Source organism: Vulpes lagopus, chromosome 6 (assembly GCF_018345385.1).
Source record: "Vulpes lagopus strain Blue_001 chromosome 6, ASM1834538v1, whole genome shotgun sequence".
Taxonomy (NCBI): domain Eukaryota; kingdom Metazoa; phylum Chordata; class Mammalia; order Carnivora; family Canidae; genus Vulpes; species Vulpes lagopus.
In genome coordinates this window covers 85,307,409-85,333,919 of record NC_054829.1, presented here as the reverse complement: position 1 = coordinate 85,333,919, position 26,511 = coordinate 85,307,409, and the positions used below count along the sequence as shown (strand labels likewise).

Here is a 26,511-nt window from a genome sequence, read left to right as displayed (position 1 = left end):
CATTCCATAGTGTTATTTTTCTTATGTAAATTTACATGTACAAAATATATATGTTTCTTTAGTCTTTGATAATTCTGTGTCTTCACTGAAGTTTAAAACAATGTGCTCTTGTTAAACATCTAAATTTATAATTTGTGAAACAAACTTTTCAAAGAAATAGTATCACAATATAAGAAAATCATATTAAATCTTCTTGCTATCATATTTTAAGGTATGCTTTGAAAGAAAATTTATCAAAGCACATTGTCTGAATCCTATGCTAAGTGAAGATATAATTAGGTCAGGGAGAAAAGCAATATAGTTTCACAATTGTGTTAATCTCCTAGATGGGGAATATTTACCAGATTACTAGATAGAAATTCACATAGTACAAAAAATATTTCACTGTAGATTACAACCCAAGCCATTGACAGAATGTGGAAATAACAGTACGATGCTTTCTTTATTTAGATTTAAGCTGCCAGGGCCTATGTTATATCATTTCTATCTCTTGGCTAGAATAGAAAAAAAAAACATAATTTAGCATAATTTAATGCCTGACAAATGATACAATGACACTTGAGATTTTTGCTCTTAGAAAATTAATCACCATGATTTAGTAACACCAAAACTTACTTAATAATATCCCTTCTAAAGTGACTCAGTTTTTGAGTGTCACAGTTACAAATGAATCTCCTTTCTGCCTGTGGGAATACTAATGACAGGAGAGGAAATGTAATAAATCAGAGTCAAAAAGCAACCAGAATTCTTTTTTTTTATTTTTATTTTTTTAAAAAAGTTTCATTATTTTTTTTTTTTAAATTTATTTATAATAGTCACAGAGAGAGAGAGAGGCAGAGACACAGGCAGAGGGAGAAGCAGGCTCCATGCACCGGAAGCCTGATGTGAGATTCGATCCCGGGTCTCCAGGATCGTGCCCCGGGCCAAAGGCAGGCGCCAAACCGCTGCACCACCCAGGGATCCCAGCAACCAGAATTCTAACTGGGCAGCTTTAATGTACAAAACTTTACAGAGACCCAAATACTATATCAGGCAGTTTCAGAAAGCATCAAAATCCAGTTTCCAACAGTAATCAAATTTGGTAATTTTTTTCTCAGGTCTATGCATGATCAGTATTCCTTGGAATATCTTGAAAATCTCATAAAATAGTCTCCTTGATAAGCAGATATGTATTTAGTTGAGGGAAGGCTTACCACCAACCCCTACCTCCCTGCTCCAACAAGATTTAGTATCAAATCCTTTTATTACTGTTTTAGTCGTGATGAATAATTCACAAAATCTGATGCAATGACTTTATCTTGAGAAATAATACTGACTTGAGTGTAAAAAGATCCATATAAATTCACATGCGTATATTCCACTTATGTAATTCATAATAATAGAGTTTATCATTTCTAGGCACAAGGCTTAGACTTAGGTGGCATAAGCACGGATAGTCTATAGAATAATGAATAGTGAGTAAAGTTAAATGGGAATTGAAAATTAAAAAGTTGTTTAGGGCATTGTTACTCAGAAAGTTTCTTTAAAATAGAAAAAATAGAATTTATTAATCAGTATTTCAGATCTAGAGTTTTTATCTCTGCATTATTTTTATGAAAAGCTTTTTGATCCATTAAGTCTATTTTGGGTTCTGACATGAAGATAAATTTCCAAAAACTGGTCTTCTTCTTTGAAATACTTATATCCAGCAGAGCCACACAAAAGAGAACTGGGAAATATACCAGTTAATACCAGTTATTAAACTAACAACTGTCTAGACCATTTGAGACTAAAGCAACATAAAGACTAAGATTCCATTTAGATCACCTGTATTGTTATTGCTGTTGTTTAAAGGCCATGTATGAAGGAGTGAAAGTCAAGGGATTTTAGTCTGAAAGATGGAAATCTGTCAGTTTTAGGAGAGAAGTGGTCAGGGATCATAGACTATATATTCACATAAGTTAAGATTTTATTTAGATGAAGAAGCAGGGCTATTGGTTTTAGATAATGGAAAGAAGTTCCATAGAGTCAGCTGAATTGAATATGTGGAATGCCTTTCTAAGTGGTTTTAACAGTGAAATGATCTGTTCTCCTCATTGGAAAGATTTATTATATCTGAATATAATATTAAATAAATATTAAGTAAACCTTCCAGAATATATTTAATTCCATACTTACTATGTACCAGGCAATGTAGAAGGATCTTTACCAGGCATAATCCTTTTAAATCTTTTTAAAAAATTTTACATGATAAATACTTACCATCTACATTTTAGAGGATGAAATTTATATTTAGAGACATGAAGTGCCTTGACCAAGGTTATAGAAAGAGATAATATAGAAGAGATTTTTTTGCATTAAATAAAAAATAAAAATAAATGTTTTCTAACTCCCAGATACAAATGCTCCCAGATTCTGTTTGTGGCAGAAGCCACCTTTTCCAAGTGCTTGAACGGGTACAGGCAAGAGAAAATGCTGCTTATTGAGTTTTTAGCTCTCTCTGAAGTTTTTGGTCAATGTCTTCCTCAATATCTATAAAAATAGTTACATGTAAATAGCAACTTAGACTGGTCACTTTGGATAGTATGATAAGAAAACTTGCAATTTCAAAACAAATGCATTTTCAGAGATCTTTTTCTTTTCTCCTTTAATCAAAGATTCTCACAATACCAAACTCTTGTGAGACAGATATTTTCCATAATTACAAATGCATTAATAATAAAGGGATGCACAACTGTTTGCTCTATCTTTCCCTGATATTTTTGCATGTCACTTGCTTTCCTAAAATGGAAGCAAAACAAATTTGCTTCTCTTGGTATGCTTATCACCTTCAAAGCTGTAACCATTTCTTTGCAGTGATCACTCTGTTTAGGTGTTAAGTCAAATAATGGAAAATTTGAGTTTAACCTGAGTGAGATTTTCACATTCGAAAGAATCTCATGAGGAATTCCTTAAGCTCACTGACAAATTACAAAATGTAATTTGAAGAGTAAGTGGAGCAGAATTATAGTGTATTGCTAATTTAATGCCTCTTCCTATTTGCTCCCCCTCAACATATTCTTCTAGGTTATTTTCCCCCTTAAAAATGACCTATCTCTCTTTCTGACTTCCAATACGAACACGTGAGTAACCAAGTATGGTTAAAGAGAGAGATTTTACTTTCTTGCTTCGCCTTTTCCCGTTTTGCCCCTCCCTGTGTACCCTCTGCCTTAGCTTACTGGTTTTGAGTTCTGGATGATAACTGGCAATAGCAGAGAAACCACTGTAATTTCATCTCGAATTCCAGGCTTCTTTGGATTCATAGTCTGAGAAGTGTTATCTCTTTAAATTATGTTGTTCATTTCCTGTTGAACCATCCCATTTTGAAAGCCAGTATTTCTAACCATTCTAAAGCAACCATGTTTATAAGAATAAGACAAGTCTTCCTGTTTAGAAACATGCTCCTTTGATGAGAGTCAATGAAACTGAGCCAGCATATTTCAAAACATTCATTCTTGAACTGTCATCTCACTTCCGGAAATTTATTCATATTTATAAGTAAGAGTAAATGTGTTTTGTAAAAGACACCCTTTCTTCTGAGGTTGCTGGCAGCTCAGCTTTTTTTTTCTTTTTTTCAGATATGGTATATGAAAGAATAAAAAAGAAACCATTTTGCATGTTTCCCATATTAACACAATCTATAATAATTTACAATACAAATCAGTAGGATTCTAGTAGATGAATGTAAATTAGACCTTTTAAATCAGAAACTAAATTAATCATTGACTTATAATTGCAAAGTAATATTATCATGCATTAAATAGCATTGAGTGGCACTGTTAGCTCAGTTGCATAGCAGAAAGCGCCCTGACATCCTTGTGTTCTCCCTATTTCTCTGTTTTAAAACACTAATGATCATTAAGACTGGCTTCTGAGCTAGTCAGTGAAAGGTCAGACCATTGCTCTATGGCATAGGTAGCCAAGTGTTTTCATTTATTTGCTGTTCTATTCCTATCTTCTTGTTTATCTTCATTTCATTTTTGTTTTCAGTTGACATGTGGTCAGTAGGGTGCATCATGGGAGAAATGATAAAAGGTGCAGTGCTGTTTCCTGGCACTGATCGTATCCTTCTTAGCAGCCAGTGGTCTCTATGGGTGTCATTCTCAATCAATTCCCTTTGGTCTCAAACATGATACTGCTGATGGTACATATTCACTGCCTTTAGAGGGATTCTAGGAGACTCCAATGTCAAATATTTACCAGCTGGCATCATTGTAGAATAACCTTGTCTCCTAGCTAGAACTTATGGGGATAATACAGTATCCAATGTGAAACATTCAGCATGCTTTCAAAAGGCCTGCCTTAAAATTCAGTCCTATGAAACTAGTAACAGTGATATGCTCTTCTCTATTGTTTTTTTTTTTTTTGAGTGGTAGATGTTTTAAATTGTTATTTTCATAGCTAGATAATAAATAACAAAATATTTCAGTTTTAAGACTGGAGATTCATGCTTTTAAGAAATATACACCTGACATGGAAATCTTTAATCAGATTTATTTTCACCCTCAAATATGATAGGTTTATTTTAACGCATACTCAGAAAGCATGCATATGAATTTCATTTTAAAATTTACCAACCTCTTTTAAAATTCTTTTTGTCATTTACTTCATCTCTAGGGATAATTGATCTGATTCTGGTTCTTATTTTTCTACATCATTAACAAATGCAACAATTAAAACCTCATTAATTAAAAGATTATATAAAATATCTGAAGAAAGAAATTTCTGTCACTTGAATAAGTAAAAGTGATCTTCTCTTAGCTAACAAAGATAGCAAGTAAAGATTCCAGAGGCTTTGCAGCATTAAATATAGACACTGTGTTATTAGTATATAGACACTGTGTCTTTAGTATATGGGTGTGTAATAATTTATTTTCTTAAATTAGTTAAATATTTCCCACATTCGGTCACTTATTAAGATATCATATCTTCATCATATTAAGGATAAAACCTTTGCTTAAATGACCATGATTCAAAAATAAAATCAAACCTATAATAATGGGGTTTTAATGTATAATTAAAGTAAATCTAATTACTAATATAGTATATACTAACCATACTATGACTAGCTATTTGCTTTGGAGATTAATATATTACTTATATGGTATATATAGTTTCATACATATATTCTCTGTATGTGTTAAAGGACCAGCTTGGAAAATGACTGAGTTAGGCACTCAATTTTTGTAGAATGAAAGAACTAACCTAAAATGTCTTATTTAGTAAAAAATTAAAGTTATACTGTTTTTACTTCTTTTTTCTAGTCTTACGTATGACACACGTTCATTTTTCAAGTTTTTCTGTCTATATTGCATGAATTTGCCATATTCATGTTTATGTTAATGCTGTTTAAAAGCAAGTTGAGTTGATAAAAACTAAATTCCTTCAGACTTCTAAAAAAATTTCTTTATTTTATAAGGAATTTTAAACTTTATTTTGGTCTTTGAACATGAACATGAAACAGTTCTTAAGTTTTGGCTAATTTTAGGCATTTAGTGAAAATAGACTCAATCTGTTACCTTTGTACTCTGCTTTTTCAGTTCATTGTGGTAGAATAATCAATGAGTGAAATGAGTATTTGCCACCTTTAAATTAAAATGGTTATTTTAATTACTTTTCTTGCATATTTTATTTAAAAATCATATCAGATTTCCACAACTGACTTAGTAGGTATAGATGAACATATCTTAAAATCTACTTTTTGGGGAGAAATTGCTTGGATATCATTTCTAACAGGTATTAAAATCCCTTATAAAATCCCTTATAAGTAAAGCTTTAGCCTCTACTAATGTTAAAATCTCATGATAGATACCTTTCAATGCCTGAGCTTGATATTTTTATATTGAGTTATTTCTGGAGTTCTTATAGGTATACATTTGTAAATTTCTTGAAGGACAAATGCTAATTATTTTATAAAGTGGCTTCTTGAATGTAGGATGTGGTCTTTTAGTGATTTAAAACATGTTGGTTAAAGTTTAAATCATTCTTTTTCAAGCAAATTATGAACACTGAATATCATAAAGTTAAACTTTAAAATGCAAGACATTATTTTTTATATTCCCTATTATTAGAAGTGAGTTCTCTGAAGAGGCAATAAAATTATATCTCAGTCTATTAGTTAAATGGAACCTTTAAAATGGAGTTAGAGATATATAATATGTATATTATACATCCATACAATACATCATAAGAAGTCATATTATTTTAATTAACTTATATCCTCATTTACATGAAGGCATTCTCAAAATAAATAATTACTAGAAATCTTTGCAATATGAGCTATGCATATCTTCTTAAAATATAAACCATTCAACAACAAGACTTAAAATATTAATAAGGCCTTATCCCCTTTATCTTCTATGTCTAAAAAGTTTCAACCTGTTATTTTTAGCATTGAGAAATTTAGATAGCTAAAAGCAGCTTTTAAAGTTTTATATATTGGGCAGCCTGGTTGTCAGCGGTTTAGCGCTGCCTTCAGCCCAGGGTGTGATCCTGGAGACCTGGGATCTAGTCCCACGTTGGGCTCCCTGCATGAAGCCTGCTTCTCCCTCTGCCTGTGTCTCTGCCTCTCTCTCTCTCTCTCTCTCTGTGTGTCTCTCATGAACAAATGAAATCTTTAAAATAAAGTATAAAATAAAATTTTATGTATTTATAGACTACCTTATTGGTAAATGTATTCTTAAGTATATATTAACTCAATTTATTCAAATCAAATGTTTTTAACTCTACAGAGGAATCAGAACTCAACTATTGAGATGCTTTCTTTTGGGAAATCTAATGAATTTCATCATAGCAAAAATTTTTACTTTAAAAATTATAAAATATTTTAAGTTATACAAGTGAATTAATATTAGACATATAGCTATGTAGAAGACCAATACAATGAAAACATATATACTATCATTCAGATTAAAAAACAGAACATTACCAATATCTTTGAGTCTTTTGTGTTCTTCCCAATCATATTCTTCACTCTCCCAGAGGTCCTAAATACATGTTTTTATGATCTTCTTAACTTTCTTTATATTTTACCACAAGTATATTTATCTCTAAGCAACATATGGTTTAGCTTTATGTGTTTTACATATTGAACAAGTCGCATTATTTTGCTACTTGCTTTTCGTGGAAGTTAACTTTATATTTTTGAGGTTTATTCATGTTGACCCATTAGTTCATTCATTTTCATTGCTGTAAAGTATTGCAGTCTCTGAATATTCCATAGTGAATTTGTTTTCCTACAAATAGGCTTTGGAGAATATTCAATTTATGTTTTTGTTTTTGCTTTTGCTTTTATAAATAATGAAGCTAAAACATAGATCTCCAGGAGCACATGGGAAAGGGAAGGTTTTTTTGTTTTTTGTTTTGTTTTGTTTTGTTTTTAATGATAAATTCCTGGGCACGAAGGAGTGCACATTTTAAACCTGACTATGTATCATAAGATTGATTTCTAGAGAAGTAGTATATAAATATAACTGTCTACTCCACATTGACACCAAATCTTGGTATTGTGAGATTTGTTTTTAAATTTTTACCAATCTCTTGGATATAAAATACTATTTCACCGGAAGCTGAATTTTTATTTTCTTAATTGCAAGGGAGGCTAAGTATCTTTCCCTATGTTTATAGGCCATCAGTCTTGGTAAAGTTCCATTTTTTAAAACATTTTTTTATTGTATTTTAAAAATTGATTAGTAGTAGTTCATTATATATTCTGAAACTACTATTTGTCAGTTTTATGTGTTGCAAATATCTTCTCCCTGTATTTAGATTATTTTCTCTCTTTATTTTATAGTGATTTTGGAATTTGGCAGTTTGTTTTTTGTATTCCCTTGTATAAAAAGTCCTTAAGAATTTTATGTCTTAAGAATCCTTTTAGGCCTTTATATTCCCTTGTAATTTTACTACAAATGTTTTAAAGAATGGTCTTTTACATTTAAGCCTTTAGTTTACTTGGAACTGATTTTGTGTATAGTGTTAAAGAGGGATCTAATTTATTTTATTTCAGTTCCATATATTAATTAGCTTATTCTTTCTTTACTGATAATGCCATCTCTATCATAAGTTTCCACATATTGAGGGAAAGAGTATTAGATACTGGGCTCTATAATCTCTTCCACTGATCTGTTTGTCTATACCACTACTACCCTTTCTAATACAAATGTATAATATGTACTTATATCAATAAGGTAAACACCTCACCTTTATTGTCTTCTTCAGAAGTATCTTAGCTATTAATGACTCATTGAATTCCCATAAACAGTTTAAAATTGACCTGCTAAGATTCCTATTGGTACTTATACTGGAACTGGCATTAAATCTATAGTTTAATATGTGGGAAATTGCTTTTTTAATTTTGATAATTTTTATCTTTCTCCTGAACACACAAGGATCCTAGCACAAAGTAATTTAGGTCATTACTGTACCAATTAAAATATACTGTCAAAAAAATAAAATAAAATATGCTGTCCATGCCCAGTATCTTAGTTCTTTTCCTTTAGCCTCATAAACTGCCAATATTATAATAATATTGCATACAGTTGGGTTTTTTAGATTCACCTAGAACTCTATCATTTTCTTGGCTTACTACTATTTCTTGCAACTTGGCTCTTTATTTTAAGGTTATTTTCCTTTTTTTAAGTTAAAAACTCAAGTTTATTTTTCCATATCAACAACAAATTATTTGAAAAAAAGATGAATGTAGTGCCTCTTGCAATAATATCAAATCAAATCAAATAGATTTCTGGTTTCTAGTTCCATATGTAAGAAGCTTGGAAATCATCACTCCATCCTAACAAGAAGTAAAAAGGTTGAACAGATTGAAAGTCATCAACTCTTTTGGATCTGTAAGAGAGAGGAAGACACAGAGAAAACTAATGTCCCAGAGCAAGAGAAACAGGCACATACAGGGATTCATGTCAAGGATAGAAAAACCTGAACTATAACTGACAAATTTCTAGAGACCTAGTGTGGACAACTCTCAGATTTAAAAACTCCAGGTGGAGTTAGTCATGTGGAAACACAACATTGTTAGATTTACCCCAAAACTTTGATCAGACTCCTACAGAAAATATCAGAGAAAAATGCCTCACTTTTTCCATAGTGGGAGGGGAGAGGAACCATTTGAAATACACCAGAACACTCTGTTTTTCTTATTTCTTTTTTTGTCTTTAAGTTTTTAATTTTAATTCCAATTTAGTTAACATACAGTGTTTTATTAGTTTCAGGTATACAATAGAGTGATTCAACAATTCTATACATTACTCTGTTTTTCTCTCTACCTTCATTTAGGATTTTTTTCCTTAGCCTTTGTTTATTTACTGTTTCTCAAGCATGTAACTAGGTGTGGATTTCTTTCTTTCTTTCTTTCTTTCTTTCTTTCTTTCTTTCTTTCTTTCTTTCCTTCTTTCTTCTTTCTTTCTCTTTCTCTTTTTTTTTTTTTTTTTAAATTTATCTCCCTTGGGACTAACTGGGTTTCCGAAATTCCAGCCTATCTCCAGTTTCTGGAATTTCTCAGTTTTCATTTCTCTGAATATTTTCTCTCTCCTATTCTTTAAATTATTTCCATTATAAAACTCTGGTTGAACTTAAAAGTAGACATTCACTTATTCACCATATATTGCTGACCACTTATCATGTGTTGGACATTTTTTTGTTTCCAGGTATATATCAGGAAATAAAAATGACATAATAAAACTTACAATAAAAGTACTGTAGTAGAAGGGATGATGACTAAGGAATAAGAGGGTCAAAGTGCTAGGTTGTCTCTGTTTTTAAAAATTTAAATATGAAAAGTTTTGTTAAGTATACCTCATATGGCATGTTTTCTTGATCTCATATAGACCTTATTATCCTTTCTTAATCTTCCTTTTATATAGTGTTATGCCTAGAAATGGATTTACTCAAAGGGTCTTAACAGACTACAGTTTTCCAAAATTCCCCTTAAATAGAACTTTATATTTCTGTGAGTGTTAGTTGTTTTTATTACTTCCTTTGTTTAAAGTCCTTTTATTTACCAACTTTAAAAGGACTTTGATATTTTTCAGCTAAAAGATAGAGATGTCAAATTAAATTATCTCAAGACTTCTTCCCAGTTTCAAAATGCAGGTGGAGTCAGAGCCAGCCTTTATGAAGCCAGAATATAATACAGCTTAAGGAAGGTATTTCATGAAAACAATAATTTATTTATATTACAAATATCAAATTAGATACAGAGTCTTGTAAGGGGTTTGTGCAAATGAGATGTCCCAAAGATAAACTTTCAATAACTTAATAGAAATTCTACTGTTGGGACAACATATTAATATATATTAGATATGCTTATATGTGAAATGTCTATTTTTTGCTTTGTAAGGAAATATAGGTTACAGTAATAAATAGATTTATAAGACAAAATGGATTGTACTGAGATCCATATACATCATGCTTCGAATATTAGCCTTTGGATATTTTGTGTCCCATAGTATTCCATGGATAATCTGCTGTCAGTGACCAAATAGCCTTTACTCAAATTGTCAGCTTTGAGTTCCTTAATGTGTTTTGGCTCATAATATTTCTTCTTCCTGTGCTCGTTTATAATGAAAATACATGTTAGTTACTATTGTGCATTAAGTCACTTATTCATATTTCATGTTAATAGAGTTTAAGGGGGACTTTTGAGAGAAAATGAACATTCAAATAAAAAAGAGTGAAAATAATTTTAAAGTAACAAAAGAGCTCAAGACATAGTCATAAAAATTTGGATCCAGAACTCTGTCATTTATGTATATATATATATTTCTATCCTCATCTTTAAAATTGTCCTCAGAAGTGAGTTCTTTTGAGAACAAATTCATCATAGAGAAATGTGGAGTAATTATAGAAATAAATCGTCAAATATTTTGAACCTTATATTAAATTAAATAGCTTTTGTAATTTTTATGAGCAGCACCCCACAAGTGATAGCAACGTATAATTTTCATCCTTCCCTAAATGATGATGGTCAGAACCCCTCTCCCTCTGCTGGAACACTGTGTGCCGCTTACTGTAATTCCCCATCATTTTTTCAGGAAAGTGACACAAGGAAAAGGGATAAATATCAGGATCTTTGTTTTTCACTGAAGTATTTCCAGGTGACTGACCCCTAAGTTTTCCACAGCAAATAGATGTGGGTTAATCTTTTGATGATATTGACCCTATTCTAACTAGTGTCATAGAACTGAAATAGTTTGGAACTATGTTCTTAAACTTGGACTCAGTAAATCACAAGAGACTTTTAGTATATTCTACATTAATATATCTCAAAACATAGTCCAGGGACCATCTGGATTGCAATTACTATTGATATTTTTTAATATCATATAAGACTTATGGACTCAGAATCTTGTAGATCAACAGGGAGTGGGGAGGGACCTGTATTTTTGTAAGTTCTCTATCTTATGAATATTCAAGTTTGGGAGCCACAGTTTATATCATGATACCTAACAAATGGCACAATGCAGTACCAAGGCAGCTAGTTGGCTTGCAAGATAGAATAGTCTCTCCTGGAACTCAATACAGACAGGTCTCTTGGGCAAAATTATCTTTAAAAAATTTAGTTAAGAATTTAGAGACAAACACTGGTATTCTCTAAGTTTCAAATAGATGTGAGAATTTTTTTTACAGAAAATATTCACTATGAGACAGAGTAAAAAGTAAGTCTGGATTCATAGAGATGTCAACTCTGGAAACCATATTCATAATAACAAAAAAGTAACCAATGATGGAAAAAAACATAAAAAAGAAGTTACAATTATTCAAAGAGCATAATAGAATGAGGCCATTAAACAACTTTATGGTTCCACTTAGTAGCTTCTGGAAGCTTAAATGTGCATAGAATAAATTGGGTTTGTAATTATGATCCAAAATACCCAGAGAAAGATAAGGATGTTTTGAACATTATGTTCAGGGTAGTTTGTGATATGTTTTAGAAAGTTTCCAAACCAAGGAAGTTAAGCTAAAAGGAGTACAAGAAATGTAAATTCTTAGCTAATTGATAAAATTAACTGGAATATTTTTCAATCTTAAGATTTTAGATACTTAATTTTACAATCCATACTTCTTTGTTTTATTCATCCTTTATGTTTTATTCATTCTGATTGAAGATGTTAGAAATAGTCACTATTTGCATATTATCTTGTCATCAAAATCAAACTTTTGGTAATATGACTATTTTTTATGTAGTGAATTTAAAATTAGATGAGAAAATTGTCAAATAATTCCTATTAGATGACATTTTTCTATTTTTATTAAATGCTTTATAATTATATTAAGTGTGATAATTTCTAAAATAGATCAAAAGTATAAAATATATATCATATATATTTATATTTTGTTTATATTTATACATGTATAAATATACTACCTTTTTGATAACTGTATAGGCTGCAACCTGTAGATATTCAGATCCTACTCAGCATAGAAATTATGACTTATGAGTGTTGTAAAGCAAATAAATCCTTTTACAAAATAACTTTAGCCATTCTTTTAAAAAATATTTATCATATTTTCAAAATATAATAATAAAAATCTAGTTAATGTTTTATGTATTTTTAAAAATATGATCATTGTGGAAATCTGATAATTTAAAAATTCTTACAAAATATATCACCTTATTGTCTATTTAAAATATTAATAAAATTAATTATTTTATGTGTGAATATGTTGACCTAATAGAGTAGGGACTCAGTTTCAGAGATATTCTTTACGACCCATGACAAGCATACTATCAATTTGATGGTCAAATGAAAGCAATTTCTATCACATCAATTCCAAAGTTACTCTTTTCTTGCTGGAATTCTTGGAACAAGCACTGGACTTGGAGCCAGGAGATATGACTTCCAATCATGGCTTATATTTGGTTAATTATGATTATAAAGAAAAATCATGTAGTTAACTATGAATAGTTGAACATAGTCGTTCATGTTGAGATCCTGTGAACATCTGAAAAACAAGCACTTACTACTTAAATATAATTAGTCATGTTTATAGGAACAAAGAACTTGAGATGGATTAAAAGACAACTATACCACATATTTGCAGTTAGAATATTCAAATACTACACTGACAATAATAAAGATTCTTGTTTTCCTCCTTTTTGTAATCCATTATATCTAGGACCATTGTACTCTTCATTTAAAAAATGATCTAAGGTAGGAAGCACACTGAATGCCTCTATAGATTTTAATTATAGTTTGGAAAATGAAACATTTTGACAGTTTTTGTTTAACAACTTTTAGAATATTTGACTCTCTTAAACTTTATTGTAAAAATACCATGGAATTGTCCTAAGAATACTATTTTACAGGCAATTTTTTTGCTGAATAACTTTGTAACTTTAGCTAATTGTAACTGTGGAATATAATAGAGTGTTGGAAGTATTTTCCAACTTTGCTAAACGACTTCTTTATGGAAAATCTGACAGCTTCTTTGCCCTTATTTTTTGTTTGACATCAGGTCTTCAGAATTCTAAGGAAGTATGATCAATGATTAAATGATGGCTTGGTAGGGTGTGAAAACCTAACTGGATTAGAGAGTAGACCTCTTCATAATTTACAGTGTAAGCATGGAGATTTAACCTTAATTAGTGTTTTCTACTTATACATGAGTAGTATAGCTTACCTATGTCCATAGTTCTAACATAAGTTTTTGTCTTAGAATAACCTTTAATTCTAACCTTTTGTTATCTTTTAGTTTCTTTATTTCTAATAAGTTTGACTTACTGCTATATTCTCATGCACATTGTAACTTAATAAACTTTTATTGAAACATGTTCTTGTTTAATTATTCCTACTGTTCTGTAAAGGAATATTCTGCATTTTTTCAAACCCACCCTTCATTTTTTAATATTACACAATCATATTTTTTAACCTAATAATTGAGAGGATGTGTAATAATTTAAATTTTATTCAGCAAGGTTATAAGGGAGATAAGAGAGGATTTTCAAATTAGTTTGATATTATCTTTGTTCAATCTTTTATCTACTTTGCATTATATATTTATTTTTGTTAAATATAGCTTATGTTGTCTTTTGTCAGGACTGCTGATCTTTTTTGGTTTAACCTCACTGAATAACTAGGGGTAAAGATTTTACAAATTTCAATTGAGTAATACTATGGTTAGATCCCTGAACTGTTGCAAATTAAAGAAATGTAATTAATTAATACTAAAGGATAGAGTTGTAGAAAAATAAACAATGTAAGAGAGAGCACTGCCTGTGTTATTGTATTTAAGAATAATTTCTAAGGCCTCTAGCGTTCATTGACACAAGGCAAGGAAATTTGTTTGAAATTGGCTTCTTCCAGTTGATTCTTCAGAGTTTTCATAGGTAATATTTATCATTCTCAAAGATCTGATGTATCAAATGTTAATGATAGATGAAAAAGAAAATGTCAGTCAGTGAGTATGTCTGTCAAAGATCGATCCTCAATTTTGGGAACATTAGTTTTCAGAGAGATGTAATATTTTCTGTAGAATTCCCCATGATTAATATACTTTTGAAATATATACACTTGGATGGAAATCTGTTGTCTTAAGCTGAACATCCTATATTTATCCTCATACTTCATTGAAAGCAATACTCAGGAATGCAGGGCATTACTATCAGTAGTAATAAAAATAGGTATGAAACTGTATCTACTTTTATAACTAGAATTTTTTAAATCTTTGGTAAAGAATAAATTATTTTATTATCAAAAATGATACTGATCCCATATTTAATGCATTAGCAAAATGAACAGATGATGAAATTTCCTATTTCCTAGGGAAAGGAAGAAAAAAATTCTTAAAATGAATTTTTAAAAATGTAAATGAATCTTATAAAATGTTTATGTATTAGTCATTTTAGAAAACAAGTGATTGAGGTAATTTTATGATAAAAATTATTTTGCATCATATTTTTTCTCATTTAAATCACATGACTAAATAGAAATTTACCTCAATATAAGAAATTCTTCTGTTATTTAAATAAATACCTTTTCATCTTTACAACTCAAGAACTATTTCATGATATCCTACTTTGTTAAGTAATGTTAGTTCCCTAAAATTGTATTTATGCCACAAGTGAATTTAAAATTCCAGGAGGATTCATTGTCTGACAATTCTGGTTTCATACTTTTTGTCCTTTTTTGCTTATTAAGCTCCAATTATGTTGGTGATTTATCAGGATTTTGAGAAGCAGTTAGTCTCCCAACTAGTGAAAGGCAAGACCTAGTAGGTCTACACTTTTATTTTTTTTTTGCCCTTAACTATTCAATTCTCAGATATTGACCAGTGGAACAAGGTAATTGAACAACTAGGAACACCATGTCCAGAATTTATGAAGAAATTGCAACCTACGGTAAGAAATTATGTGGAGAATCGGCCCAAGTATGCAGGACTCACCTTCCCCAAGCTCTTCCCAGATTCCCTCTTCCCAGCGGACTCTGAGCACAATAAACTCAAAGGTATGACCATCAGCAACAATCTCAGAAGCACTGCGTGGGTGGTGGATTAAACAAATGATAGAGATACCTCTCTTTAACTTGAACTACAATAATTTAAGGAGTATTTTTTATTTTTTTATTTTATTTTTTTTAAGGAGTATTTTTTAAAGTTTTGTTTGTTTTACTAAGAGTGTGTGGTCAAGGATTTTGGAATTGTGTGGATATTCAGAGGGAGAGGTAGTAATAAAGGATGTGACAGTGGCATGGGTTACCTGTGTCATGAGGCTTATTTGGAAACTTAAAATTCTTTTGCAGTGTAACTCTAAAAGACCAATGTGATATACATTGAAGTAATTGTTCTAATTCTTTTTATTACCTGGAGAATATTTCAACACAGTGTTTTGTTGTAAAATCTTGGAGACACAGGTGTTTGAGTTTTCTATTATTTATATTTTATGGAATGTTTAACTATCGATTTTTCATCTTATGAGTAACCAATGAGATTTACTTACACATTTTATATTCATAATAAATTTTTTTTTAATTTTATTTATTTATGATAGTCACACACAGAGAGAGAGAGAGAGAGAGGCAGAGACACAGGCAGAGGGAGAAGCAGGCTCCATGCACCGGGAGCCCGATGTGGGATTCGATCCCGGGTCTCCAGGATCGCGCCCTGGGCCAAAGACAGGCGCTAAACCGCTGCGCCACCCAGGGATCCCCACATTTTATATTCAATAGAAATATTTGCATCAATAAGTAATTCTTTCTGCTACTATGTCTGTAGTTATGAACTTCAGTGGGATGCCTGGGTGGGTCAGTGGTTGGGCACCTGCCTTTGGCCCGGGTCATGATCCTGGGATCGAGTCCCATATTGGGCTCCCTGCAAGGAGCCTGCTTCTGCCTCTGCCTATGTCTGTGTCTCTGTCTCTCTCTCTCTGTCTGTCTGTCTCTCATGAATAAATAAATAAATCTTTAAAAAAAATACCTTCAGTAACAAATCTTAGTTTCTTCAGCTACAAACTGGGATAATAATGCCTTAGTCATAGGATTAGAGACAAGGGATAAATTTGGCAATGTGTAAAATATACTGTAAATAATATTCTATTTCTTATTTTAATTTAGAACATTTTAGGGAACCTGATTTTGAAACAAATTTGTTTTTTTCCTTGCCTGAGCTCAAATGCTGTCCCTGAAAATCTGTGTGAGCCTGGACAAGTCGTCTGATCTATCTATACCTCCTTTAACAAATGAAAGTAGGAAGTGTCTACCTTAGGATCATTGGGAGAATTAACTGACTAAATATTTTTGTCAAACACTTAAAACAATGCCTGGCTCATAGTAAATACTCGGTAGCTGTTAGACATTTTTAAAAAAGTAATAATTATTATTTAAAATATAATGATATATATCAAAAAAGAATAAGGATGCATGCTTTTGAAATTTTACCCCAAAAATTCAGTGGATAATTAATTAACTATAGACTTAACTTACAGACATAATTTATAGCAAATACAGACTTAAATGAGACAGAAACTTAAAATGTGGTGCTATTTTCCAGGGTCTTATCCCCAGTCTTATATATCGTGGATTGTAAGTGTACAGAACTGTTCCTGTGTTCTTGACAGTTTCATTGCACAATTGGGTTGCTTCCTTCAGTTGACTTGACACTCTGAATGACAACAGACGAAATGATTACTAAGACGGCTGCTTTTTTTTTTTTTTAAGATTCTATCCATTTACTCATGAGACACACACACACACACAGAGAGAGAGAGAGAGAGAGAGGCAGAGACACAGGCAGAGGGAGAAGCAGGCTCCATGCAGGGAACCTGACGTGGGACCCGATCCCGGTTCTCCAGGATCACACCCCGGGCTGAAGGCGGGGCTAAACCGCTGAGCCACCCCGGCTGCCCTAAGACTGCTGCTTTTAAAGATCAACACTGCCTATATACTCCAAATGGAGATTTGAAGAACTTAGTGTCTTTATAATGCTAATTGGCATGTCGGGCAAAAGTAATCTCTTTATCTGAAGACACTTGTAGTGTAACAGTATGGGGATGTTAAAAGCCCTAATCAAATTATTTGAGATAACGACAGCACATGCAGAAAAACTATTAAATAAAATACCATGCTTCATAATATAATTCTGACTTTCTTGAGTTTATTTTTTGCTTTTTAATTCAACTGCAATCTCCATGATTATATTATTTTTACAAATGATAGGCTAGTTTATATATTTATAATTATTTAATGATAATTTTAATATAATAATTGGTAAATTATAAAGACTTCTACAAATAGTAAGAGGGAAGAATTTATTGTTATTTAAAAAGAGTGTAAGACATTTACTTGCAAATAAAAGAATGAGAAAGGAGGAATTGAAAACTTTTCTTCCTCCTTATTTTGTTCCCTTCAAATACTATTGATCACTGTTCCTTAAAGACTAGATTCTTTGGTATTACTGTAGTTCATGCCTCTATTGATTCAGAGCCCACCGCTTTTAAAACATAGGGGGTTTGATGGGAGAATTTTTGGGAGGTGGGTGTATGTGTCTGGGTATAAAATCAGAAAGATCTCTGAATCAATGAAATGAATAAATATAGCCCTACTGGGCCATTAAAGGAGGGTCATGGAACAAACAATATTTTCACCATAAAATTTTCATATCAGTTGGGAGCTGCATTTTCTGTTTTATGTCTAAAGTTTTATGTTTGTAGAGATTGAAAACTGAGTGTCTTTTAACATTGTTATTAAATAAATACACTTACTGATCATCACCATTTAATTTTTGGGGGGATCTCTGGCACCTTGCACTACCTGACACAGAGTAGATATTTAGTCTTTTATATACTGAACTATATCAATATGGTTACTGAGATGTGTGAATTCTTTCTTCAAATCTGTCCCCTCCTCTCTATCCTTGAAACTTCTGTTCTATTAAAGCCCTCATTGTCTTTCCAATCCTCAAAAAAAGTCACCCGGACCTCCTTGCCTCCCTCTAGATACTGCTTTATCCCTTTTGTCCTATCTCAGAAAAGCTTTTAAAATGAGCAATCTATATCCACTTTATCTGCTTCCTCTTTAAAACTTCATTCTATCACATTTATATATATGTATAAAATATGCATAAAATATATTAAAATATATTTAAAATATATATATTCTTCCCTCCTCAAAGGTAACTATTATTTTCAGTTTCTTGATTATTCTTGCAGTCTTTTTCTAAACGTTTATATACATTAATAGGAAGAGAGGGAAATATTTGTTGTTTTAGTGAGAAGGGGTAGATGTATACAAATGATATCATGATCTATGCATCATTCTTGCAACTTTGTTTTGTTGCTTAACAACATGTCCATGTTGTTAACATGTTAAACATGTTCATGTTTTAAATCGCCAACTACAATTCCATGGTATAGTTGTACCATAGCTCATTTTTTAACTTTTTTTTTGCTCTCTGGATAGAAATTTAAACTTTATTTTATTTTATTTTTTTCATAACCAACACTATAGTGAACATCCTTTCTGTGTTGTTTTTTTTCATGAACATGTACAATTGTTTCTATAGGCTGTATACCAAAAGTGGAACTGCTGGATCATAAAGTATTCACATTAAAATTTTAATAGTCCGGGGATCCCTGGGTGCGGTTTGGCACCTGCCTTTGGCCCAGGGCGTGATCCTGGAGTCCCGGGATCGAGTCCCGCCTCGGGCTCCTGGCATGGAGCCTGCTTCTCCTTTCTCCTGTGTCTCTGCCCCTCTCTCTCTCTCTCTCTCTCTCATGAGTAAATAAATAAATAAATCTTTAAAAACAAAACAAAAAATAAATAAATAAAATTTTAATAGTCCAAATTTGCCTTGTAGAAACATTTATCAATTTAACACACCAACATGAATGAAATTACCTGGTATGAGTAAATGTTACACCTTTTTTTTTTTCCAATCTGGTGAATAAAAAACATTTCATTGTTTCATTTTGCATTTTCCTAGTCACTTGGTAAAGTTGCCCAATGTTTGGAAGGAAGGTGGTAGTTTATCTTTGTTTTCTTAATTTTCTCTCCCTCCAATAAATTTTCCTGACAAAGTCAAAGTTTTACTAATTGTTTCTCTCCTTCATTGTTTCAGCCAGCCAAGCCAGGGACTTATTGTCAAAGATGCTAGTGATTGACCCTGCAAAAAGGATATCAGTGGATGACGCCTTACAGCATCCTTACATCAATGTCTGGTACGACCCTGCCGAAGTGGAGGCGGTAAGGCATAGTAGGCTTATTTACTTTCCTTCCACAAACAAATCAGAATAATTGGGTGCTCAGTGGTGAAAACTGCAAGAGAATTAGAACCCAAAAGCACAAACATAGGATCTTCAGGCAATTCCTAAGTCACAAAGTTATCACCTTCCTCTATAAAAGTTATTTTCTTTCACCCATATTTTACATGCTTTTCTTTTTCAGGGTTTTCCATGAGAGCTGATTTATCCAAAAAGCCTTAGCTGTCCATGAAACATCCATTTGCTTTTGTGAAATTGTTAACAACCCCAGTGTTTGCTTTTTTATGTTGAATTTCCAGCTTCTGATGCAAATTAAGTAGCAGAAATCATAATAGAGAATAAGGTGCTTTGCCTCTCTTTCCTTAATAAGATGCCTACCATTACTCAAGTGTGGCACCACAAGCATTTCGCAGATAGAGCTTTTACCAGGCCATTGGTGACTTTGTGAAACCTTACATGGATTAGATGAGAAAACCTAGGTAGTTCAGTGCAGAGTAGTTCAGGTTTATTCTAAATTCACTGACAAAGTAAGATGAACCTCCATATTGTAAATCTAGGCTGAGTTTAAAGATCTTCTCTGAAGCATCACTTTTTAAAAAACTATTTCCAACCATTCAATATCTTTCCCCCAATCCCTTTGTCTTTGCCTTTCTCCTTTTCTGCCTGGAGCCAAGGCAAAGGATTACTGTTTTTGCCTATGTGTGTTCATAGGCCTCCTTTGGTCTCTTTTTTAAATGTTGCCATCAGCAATGTTATCTTCTCAAAGAATCAAAATCTCCTCAAATTCTTAGAATACCTCTGCTAAATGATTTTTTTCCTTTCTTTTAACATAATAACTTCAAAGTACTTTGAATTGGTTTTTAACACCTATTTGAAATACTCTCCTTACTTGTTTTCTCATATCTTTCTCCGTATTTCAAAGTATTCTTGTTTGAGCCTAATTTTGCTTTGTTTCAGCTTCCTTTTGTTTCATTGTGTGCCTTCCTATGTCGAGATGCTGGATTCAAACTGACATAATTCTTATCCCTTTATCTTTCACCAGAAAAGTGAGAGCTGACAGATGGGAGTGGGAATTAGGGAGAATTGAACTTTGTAAACATAATATTCAAAAAACTACTTTTCATAGTAACCCAATGCATTAAAAAATTTTGAGGAAAACACTTCAGTGATAAATGAGTCTCTCAAATGTGGAAACTGGGGTGTTAACAATCCTTGATGACATATTCTTAAGATCTGCTCTCTTAAGCATCATTTCACAGTGATGTTGAAATTTCAGTTTGCTTAGAATTAATTTTTAGTCACTTGATTTGATTTTTACAAAATAAAATCCTAATTTTTTTTAAAGATTTTATTTATTTATTTGAGAGAGAGGGAGAGATAGTGAGAGAGAGCACAAGCAGAAGGAGAAGGAGAGGCAGAGTCCCTGTGAGCAGGGAGCCTGACACGTGGCTGGATCCCAGGATGCTGGGATCAGGACCCGAGCTGAAGGCAGACACTTAACCAACTGAGCTACCCAGATGCCCCAAATCCTAACATTTTTATGGGTAAAAGATAGAATCACTTTTCTCTCACTCTTAGGAAATACTTTCAAAGATGTTCTTGGGGTACAATGAAGTAATGAAGTCAGTAAGAGAAAGTATGATATATAAATATGTGAAAAGTAAGTGTAAATATTTTTCCTTTGATGATTTTCAAGAAAATACTTTAGGTTATGTTGATAAAAATTTTAGACCAACACAAATTATTTAAAATTGTTGCTCCTCATTTATTTTGATCATTCAAATCATGTGGCATGTTTATTTTTTCTTACATCTAATGTAATGTATGTAATCTGTTTTTAATGGATTGTGGCCCAGAGTTTAATTGGAGTCATAAAGTCTGCATTTGTAATTCACTTGGGATTATGTTGCCTATAAAAGAAATAGTTGGTTAGATTCTAAACATATTAATGAATAGCATCAGTGAGTTTTTAAATTTAACTTTTTATGAAAAATTTCTTCAAAGGGTAAAAAACTTAAGATTTAGGGTGCTAAAGTGGCTAGAACCTTGTTCTTCTTCATTTCAATATTGTCATCCTGGAGAGTAGATAGTAACAATATAAGATGTGGATTTTAGGGGAAGGATTTGATAGAGCCTGAAGGTTTAGGAAAAGAGATCAGTTAATGCACAGAAGAACAAGCAGGTATTTAACACTTAGGCTAGGATCATTGATTATACAAGGATAAACATGTTTTACATGTAGACATGTTGCAGGGAATAGGTCAGAATTCTGACCCTAGGGCAAGGATAATTCATTACTTTATAAAATGTATTATACAAGTCACAACTAGGAAGAGACAGATTCTAAAGATGATAGAAGCAATGGTCAGCTATGCTTTCTGCAGTGCCCTTAGAAAATGCCTTTGTTATTGCATGTGAACTTACATTTAAAGTAAAATAACCTTTCTTTATGGATGCATGGCAAAGCTATAATTTCCAAGGTATATTTTCTGCCAAGACTGCCAAGACTGTTCTGTAAAATAAACTCTGGTGTGTTCTATAATCCAAACAAATGGAAGTATCAAATAATCAGAATTTCCATGATTAAAAGTTTATCCAGGATATCCAGGCTCAAGCAGCCTTCAAGTAACTTACATGATATTACAAAGGGAAGGAAATTCAAAGATGAGAGGAAAGAAACATATATTTCATTGAAAAAAAATGAGGCAAATGGAAAGGTGAAAAGGAGAAACTGCAAGAGAATGTGATGTCTTCAGGGAAAGTAGGAAAGCAGGAAAGGAGAAGAGAGAAATGCTATGTGTACTAATCTATTCATCATAACTTACCACTTGTTTCCAAAAGTGCCAAAGTACTAAAATGAAAAGAGAAGAGCTTATGAATGCTGTCATAACTCGAAGAAAATTACTCATGCAACCATGAAGTTGAGAAATTTAAAAGTTGAATGTCAAGGTTAATGGTGATCTGTGTAATAGTCCATAAAGAGTTTTAAAGTTGTAACTGCTCAGATTATTAGCAAGCTCTTACTCAAATAATGTTCAGAGTAAAAAAAACAATGTGCCCCAAACAGGGTGCAAAGTCCACATTTAGTGTCAATGCTTTCTTATAAGATAGTTGGAAGGCATTCTAACTCTGTTTCAGTATTTATCAAGAGGGCAAAAACATCATATACAAATGCAATGCATTCTGTTGTATGCATCTTCACAGGCATGAAAGATGGGGTAGGTTTTTAAATTTCTGCTCTCCCACTTACTAGCTGGCCTTGGTCAAGTTTCTTAACCTTTCTTCAGCTCAGTTTTCTAAATTAAGAATAGGGAACATTCATACTTAGTGCATATTTACTTACATAGTACTTACTCAGAGAATATAAAGAGTTAATATACATGAAGTGCTCAGTACACTACTGTAGCTAGTAGGGATCATAGAAATTCTTACTACTGCTATTACTATTACAACTTTTATATGCAAAGCTCAACTACCTTTCGATATTTGGAAAGATACATATATTTAGTAATAAAAAGACTAGCTGGCCAAAAAATTGTAGAAGTATTCTACAACATTAAAAAAAAATCCTGGAAATTATGTAGCTCCTACAAGATTTTAAAATGTTGGTCCTTTTTTGGCTGAAATATGCCCACTTCTACTTTGTCAAGTGTAAGAGAATTCAGTGCCATTTATTTAAGCCAAAATAAAGGCACATTATATAGCTCATAAATCCTCATTATAATCAACTTAATGAAACTAAAGGATATTCAGGACTGTTTGGGGAATCACTTTAAATATATTCCCTGTGCTCTGTTAGAAATATGGAAACAATGAGGATCAGTTGCCTTATTTCTACAAGATTCTTGAGTTTAGAAACTCTGTTAGAGAAGAAGGTGGCTTTCACTTTGCAACCTCTGAGAGTAGGGGCATAGAGGCATATTAGGAGCATCATCATGAACTACAAACTAAAGAAGAGTTGATTATGTTTCATGGCACATGATAAGGGAATTTAAGAAGAATATAAAATGTGACCCTTTTTTTAAGCACACTTTTATTTCTCTCAGAAATTCTAGAGCACCCTCCTGCATTGCTAGTAGTGGAAGAGGGAGATAGGAGAGGGAAGGGAGGGAGAGGTGATACATTCAGTGACCAAATCGAACACCTCAAAACTCAAAGTAGTCCTCATAGAGAAGCCAATTAAAAATGTAGGAGCAGAGAAGGACTTTTGTTTATTTCTCAGTTCATGACAGGAAGGAAGGATTAGGATTTGTCATCCAACATGGGACTGGTACTGGGGGCCAGGCTCATGACCAGCAGTGTTTAGCCAAGTCCACTGTTAGTTGAACTTTGTCTCAAAGAGCCTCAGATACAATCTTCAATGGTCAAAATGTTTTTCTGGAAAGCTGGACAGAGGGGCAGTTTGAACCAGTGAGGCTGTTGTTATCTAAGAATTCCTTTCTCTAGTGGGCAAGCCCTGGGGACTTGAGAACCCAGAAAAGTGATGGCAGGCAACACAGGACCATCTGAATGGTAGCTGAGACAAAGTTACAGGAGGGAATGCTAGAAGAGAGGCATGGAATGTGGGGCTAAGCTGAGGAGTAGACTGAGGAGAGAGGTTGGAAATGTTTTGATTGAGAATATAAGTAGACATGTCATCCTTATAGAGACCAAAGAAAAGGTAATTAATCCAATCAGTTTGGGTAGAATGTGATTAGGGAAGCAAGGTGCTGTTGAACTTGTTAATTATTTCTTGCCTAATTCAAGATTAATTTGGGAATTAATTTGGCTGGTTGGGAATTCAATCTACCTATACAGATCCTAAATTAAACAAACTGGTCTTCAGATTTCCAGTGAGAGTATAATCCCAGAAACAGAGTTAACACTTACATGTGTTAGCGTTGAAATTCAATAAGCCTAGAATAGTCAGTAATGTTACACATTACTGTTTGTAACATAAGGTAATTAATAAAGTCATAAATATTTTACTGATATTATTATTTGCTATTTCATTCCTTTAGGGACTATGTTATTTTTTGCCTCTGGTGAGAAGATTTATAGGAACAAGCAAGCTTGACTTATATTAAGCTCTTTTATTGCAAGGCCATCATAGATTTCATGCTTTTTTTTTTTTTTTTAAGATTATTTATTTATTTATTCATGAAAGACAGAGAGAGAGAGAAAGAGAAGCCGAGACACAGGCAGAGGGAGAAGCAGGCTCCATGCAAGGATCCCGATGTGGGACTCGAGCCTGGGTCTCCAGGGTCATGCCCTGAGCCGAAGGCTGACGCTCAACTGTGGAGCCACCCAGGCATCCTGATTTCATGCTCTTTGAAGAGAGTTACTATCTGATGTTGTTTTGGCCATTTTCTTGTTTTCTATTGTATCTTATCTATCTTATCAGTCATTACCAAAGAAAGCACGTGGAAAGGATCACCAACTGTGCAGGAAATATGCATTTTTTCAATCTTCTTGTGGCATAGATATCTAATGTTTCTTTTATTTTTTGAAGTCCCACTTCCTTTTTTTTAAAATTGTGGTTGACACATAATGTTACATTAGTTTCAGATACAACATAGTGATTCCACAAGTCTATATGTTATGCTACAAGTGTAGCTACCACCTGTCACCATACAACACTATTACAATACCATTAATTATATTCCCTGTGCTGTACTTGACTTATTCATTCCATACTGGAGGCCTGTATCTCCCACTGCCCTTTATTCATTTTTCCTATCCCCCATCCCCTTCCCTTCTGGCAACCATCAGTTTGTATTTTGCTTAGTCTGTTTCTGCTTTTTGCTTATGTCTTTACTCATTTGTTTTAATGTTTAGATTCCATGTATAAGTGAGATCATATGGTACTTCTCTTTCTCTGTCTGACTTATTTCACTTAACATAATACTTCCTAGGTCTATCCCATGTGTCTCAAATGGCAATATCTCAATCCTTTTTTGTGGTGGTGTAATATTCCATTGTGTGTTTTGTGTCTGTGTGTGTACACACCACATCTTCCTTATCCATCTATCTGTTGATGGGTACTTAGGTTGCTTCCATATCTTGGCTATTGCAAATAATATTGCAATAAACATAAGCATTCATATATCTTTTCAAATTAGTGTTTTCGGGATCCTTGGGTGGCGCAGCGGTTTGGCGCCTGCCTTTGGCCCAGGGCGCGATCCTGGAGACCCGGGATCGAATCCCACATCAGGCTCCCAGTGCATGGAGCCTGCTTCTCCCTCCGCCTGTGTCTCTGCCTCTCTCTCTCTCTCTCTGTGACTATCATAAATAAATAAAAAATTAAAATTAAAATTAGTGTTTTCATATTCTTTGGGCAAATACCCAGTAGTGGAATTACTGGATCATATAGTATTTCTATTTTTTTAAAAAGATTTATTTATTTATTTGAGAGACTATGTGCGTGCATGCACGCATGAGCAGGAGGAAAGGCCGAGGGAGAGGGAGAGGGGAAGCAGATTCCCCACTGAGTGGAGAGCTGAACCAGAGATCTCAGGACCCTGAGATCATGACCTGCGCTGAAACCATGACCTGGAAGCTTAACCAACTCAGCACCATGCTTAGCCCTATTCTAAGGCACCCCTAGTATTTCTATTTTCAATTTTTTAAGGAACTTCCATAATGTTTTCCACGGTGGCTGCACCAATTTACATTTCCACCAACAGTGCATGAGGCTTCCCCTTTCTCCATATCCTGGCCAACACCTATTGTTTCTTGTATTGTTCCTTTTAGCAATTCTGACACATGTGAGATGATATCTCATAGTGGTTTTCATTTGCATTTCCTTG

At 32.8% G+C, this 26,511-nt stretch overlaps 1 protein-coding gene across 8 annotated transcripts in view; it reads left to right on the top strand.

The window, feature by feature from the left end:
* The window catches only part of MAPK10 (mitogen-activated protein kinase 10), a 296,363-nt gene that overhangs the window by 232,200 nt on the left and 37,652 nt on the right, over nucleotides 1–26,511 (top strand). For 7 of the 8 annotated variants that reach the window (XM_041759958.1, XM_041759953.1, XM_041759960.1 and 4 more), the window contains 2 exons: nucleotides 15,294–15,476; nucleotides 19,582–19,706. In XM_041759958.1, the coding sequence (XP_041615892.1) occupies nucleotides 15,294–15,476; nucleotides 19,582–19,706 (308 nt within the window). Of the gene's footprint in view, nucleotides 1–4,008; nucleotides 4,081–15,293; nucleotides 15,477–19,581; nucleotides 19,707–26,511 lie in introns of all 8 variants that reach the window. The other variant, XM_041759955.1, reaches the window with a different exon arrangement.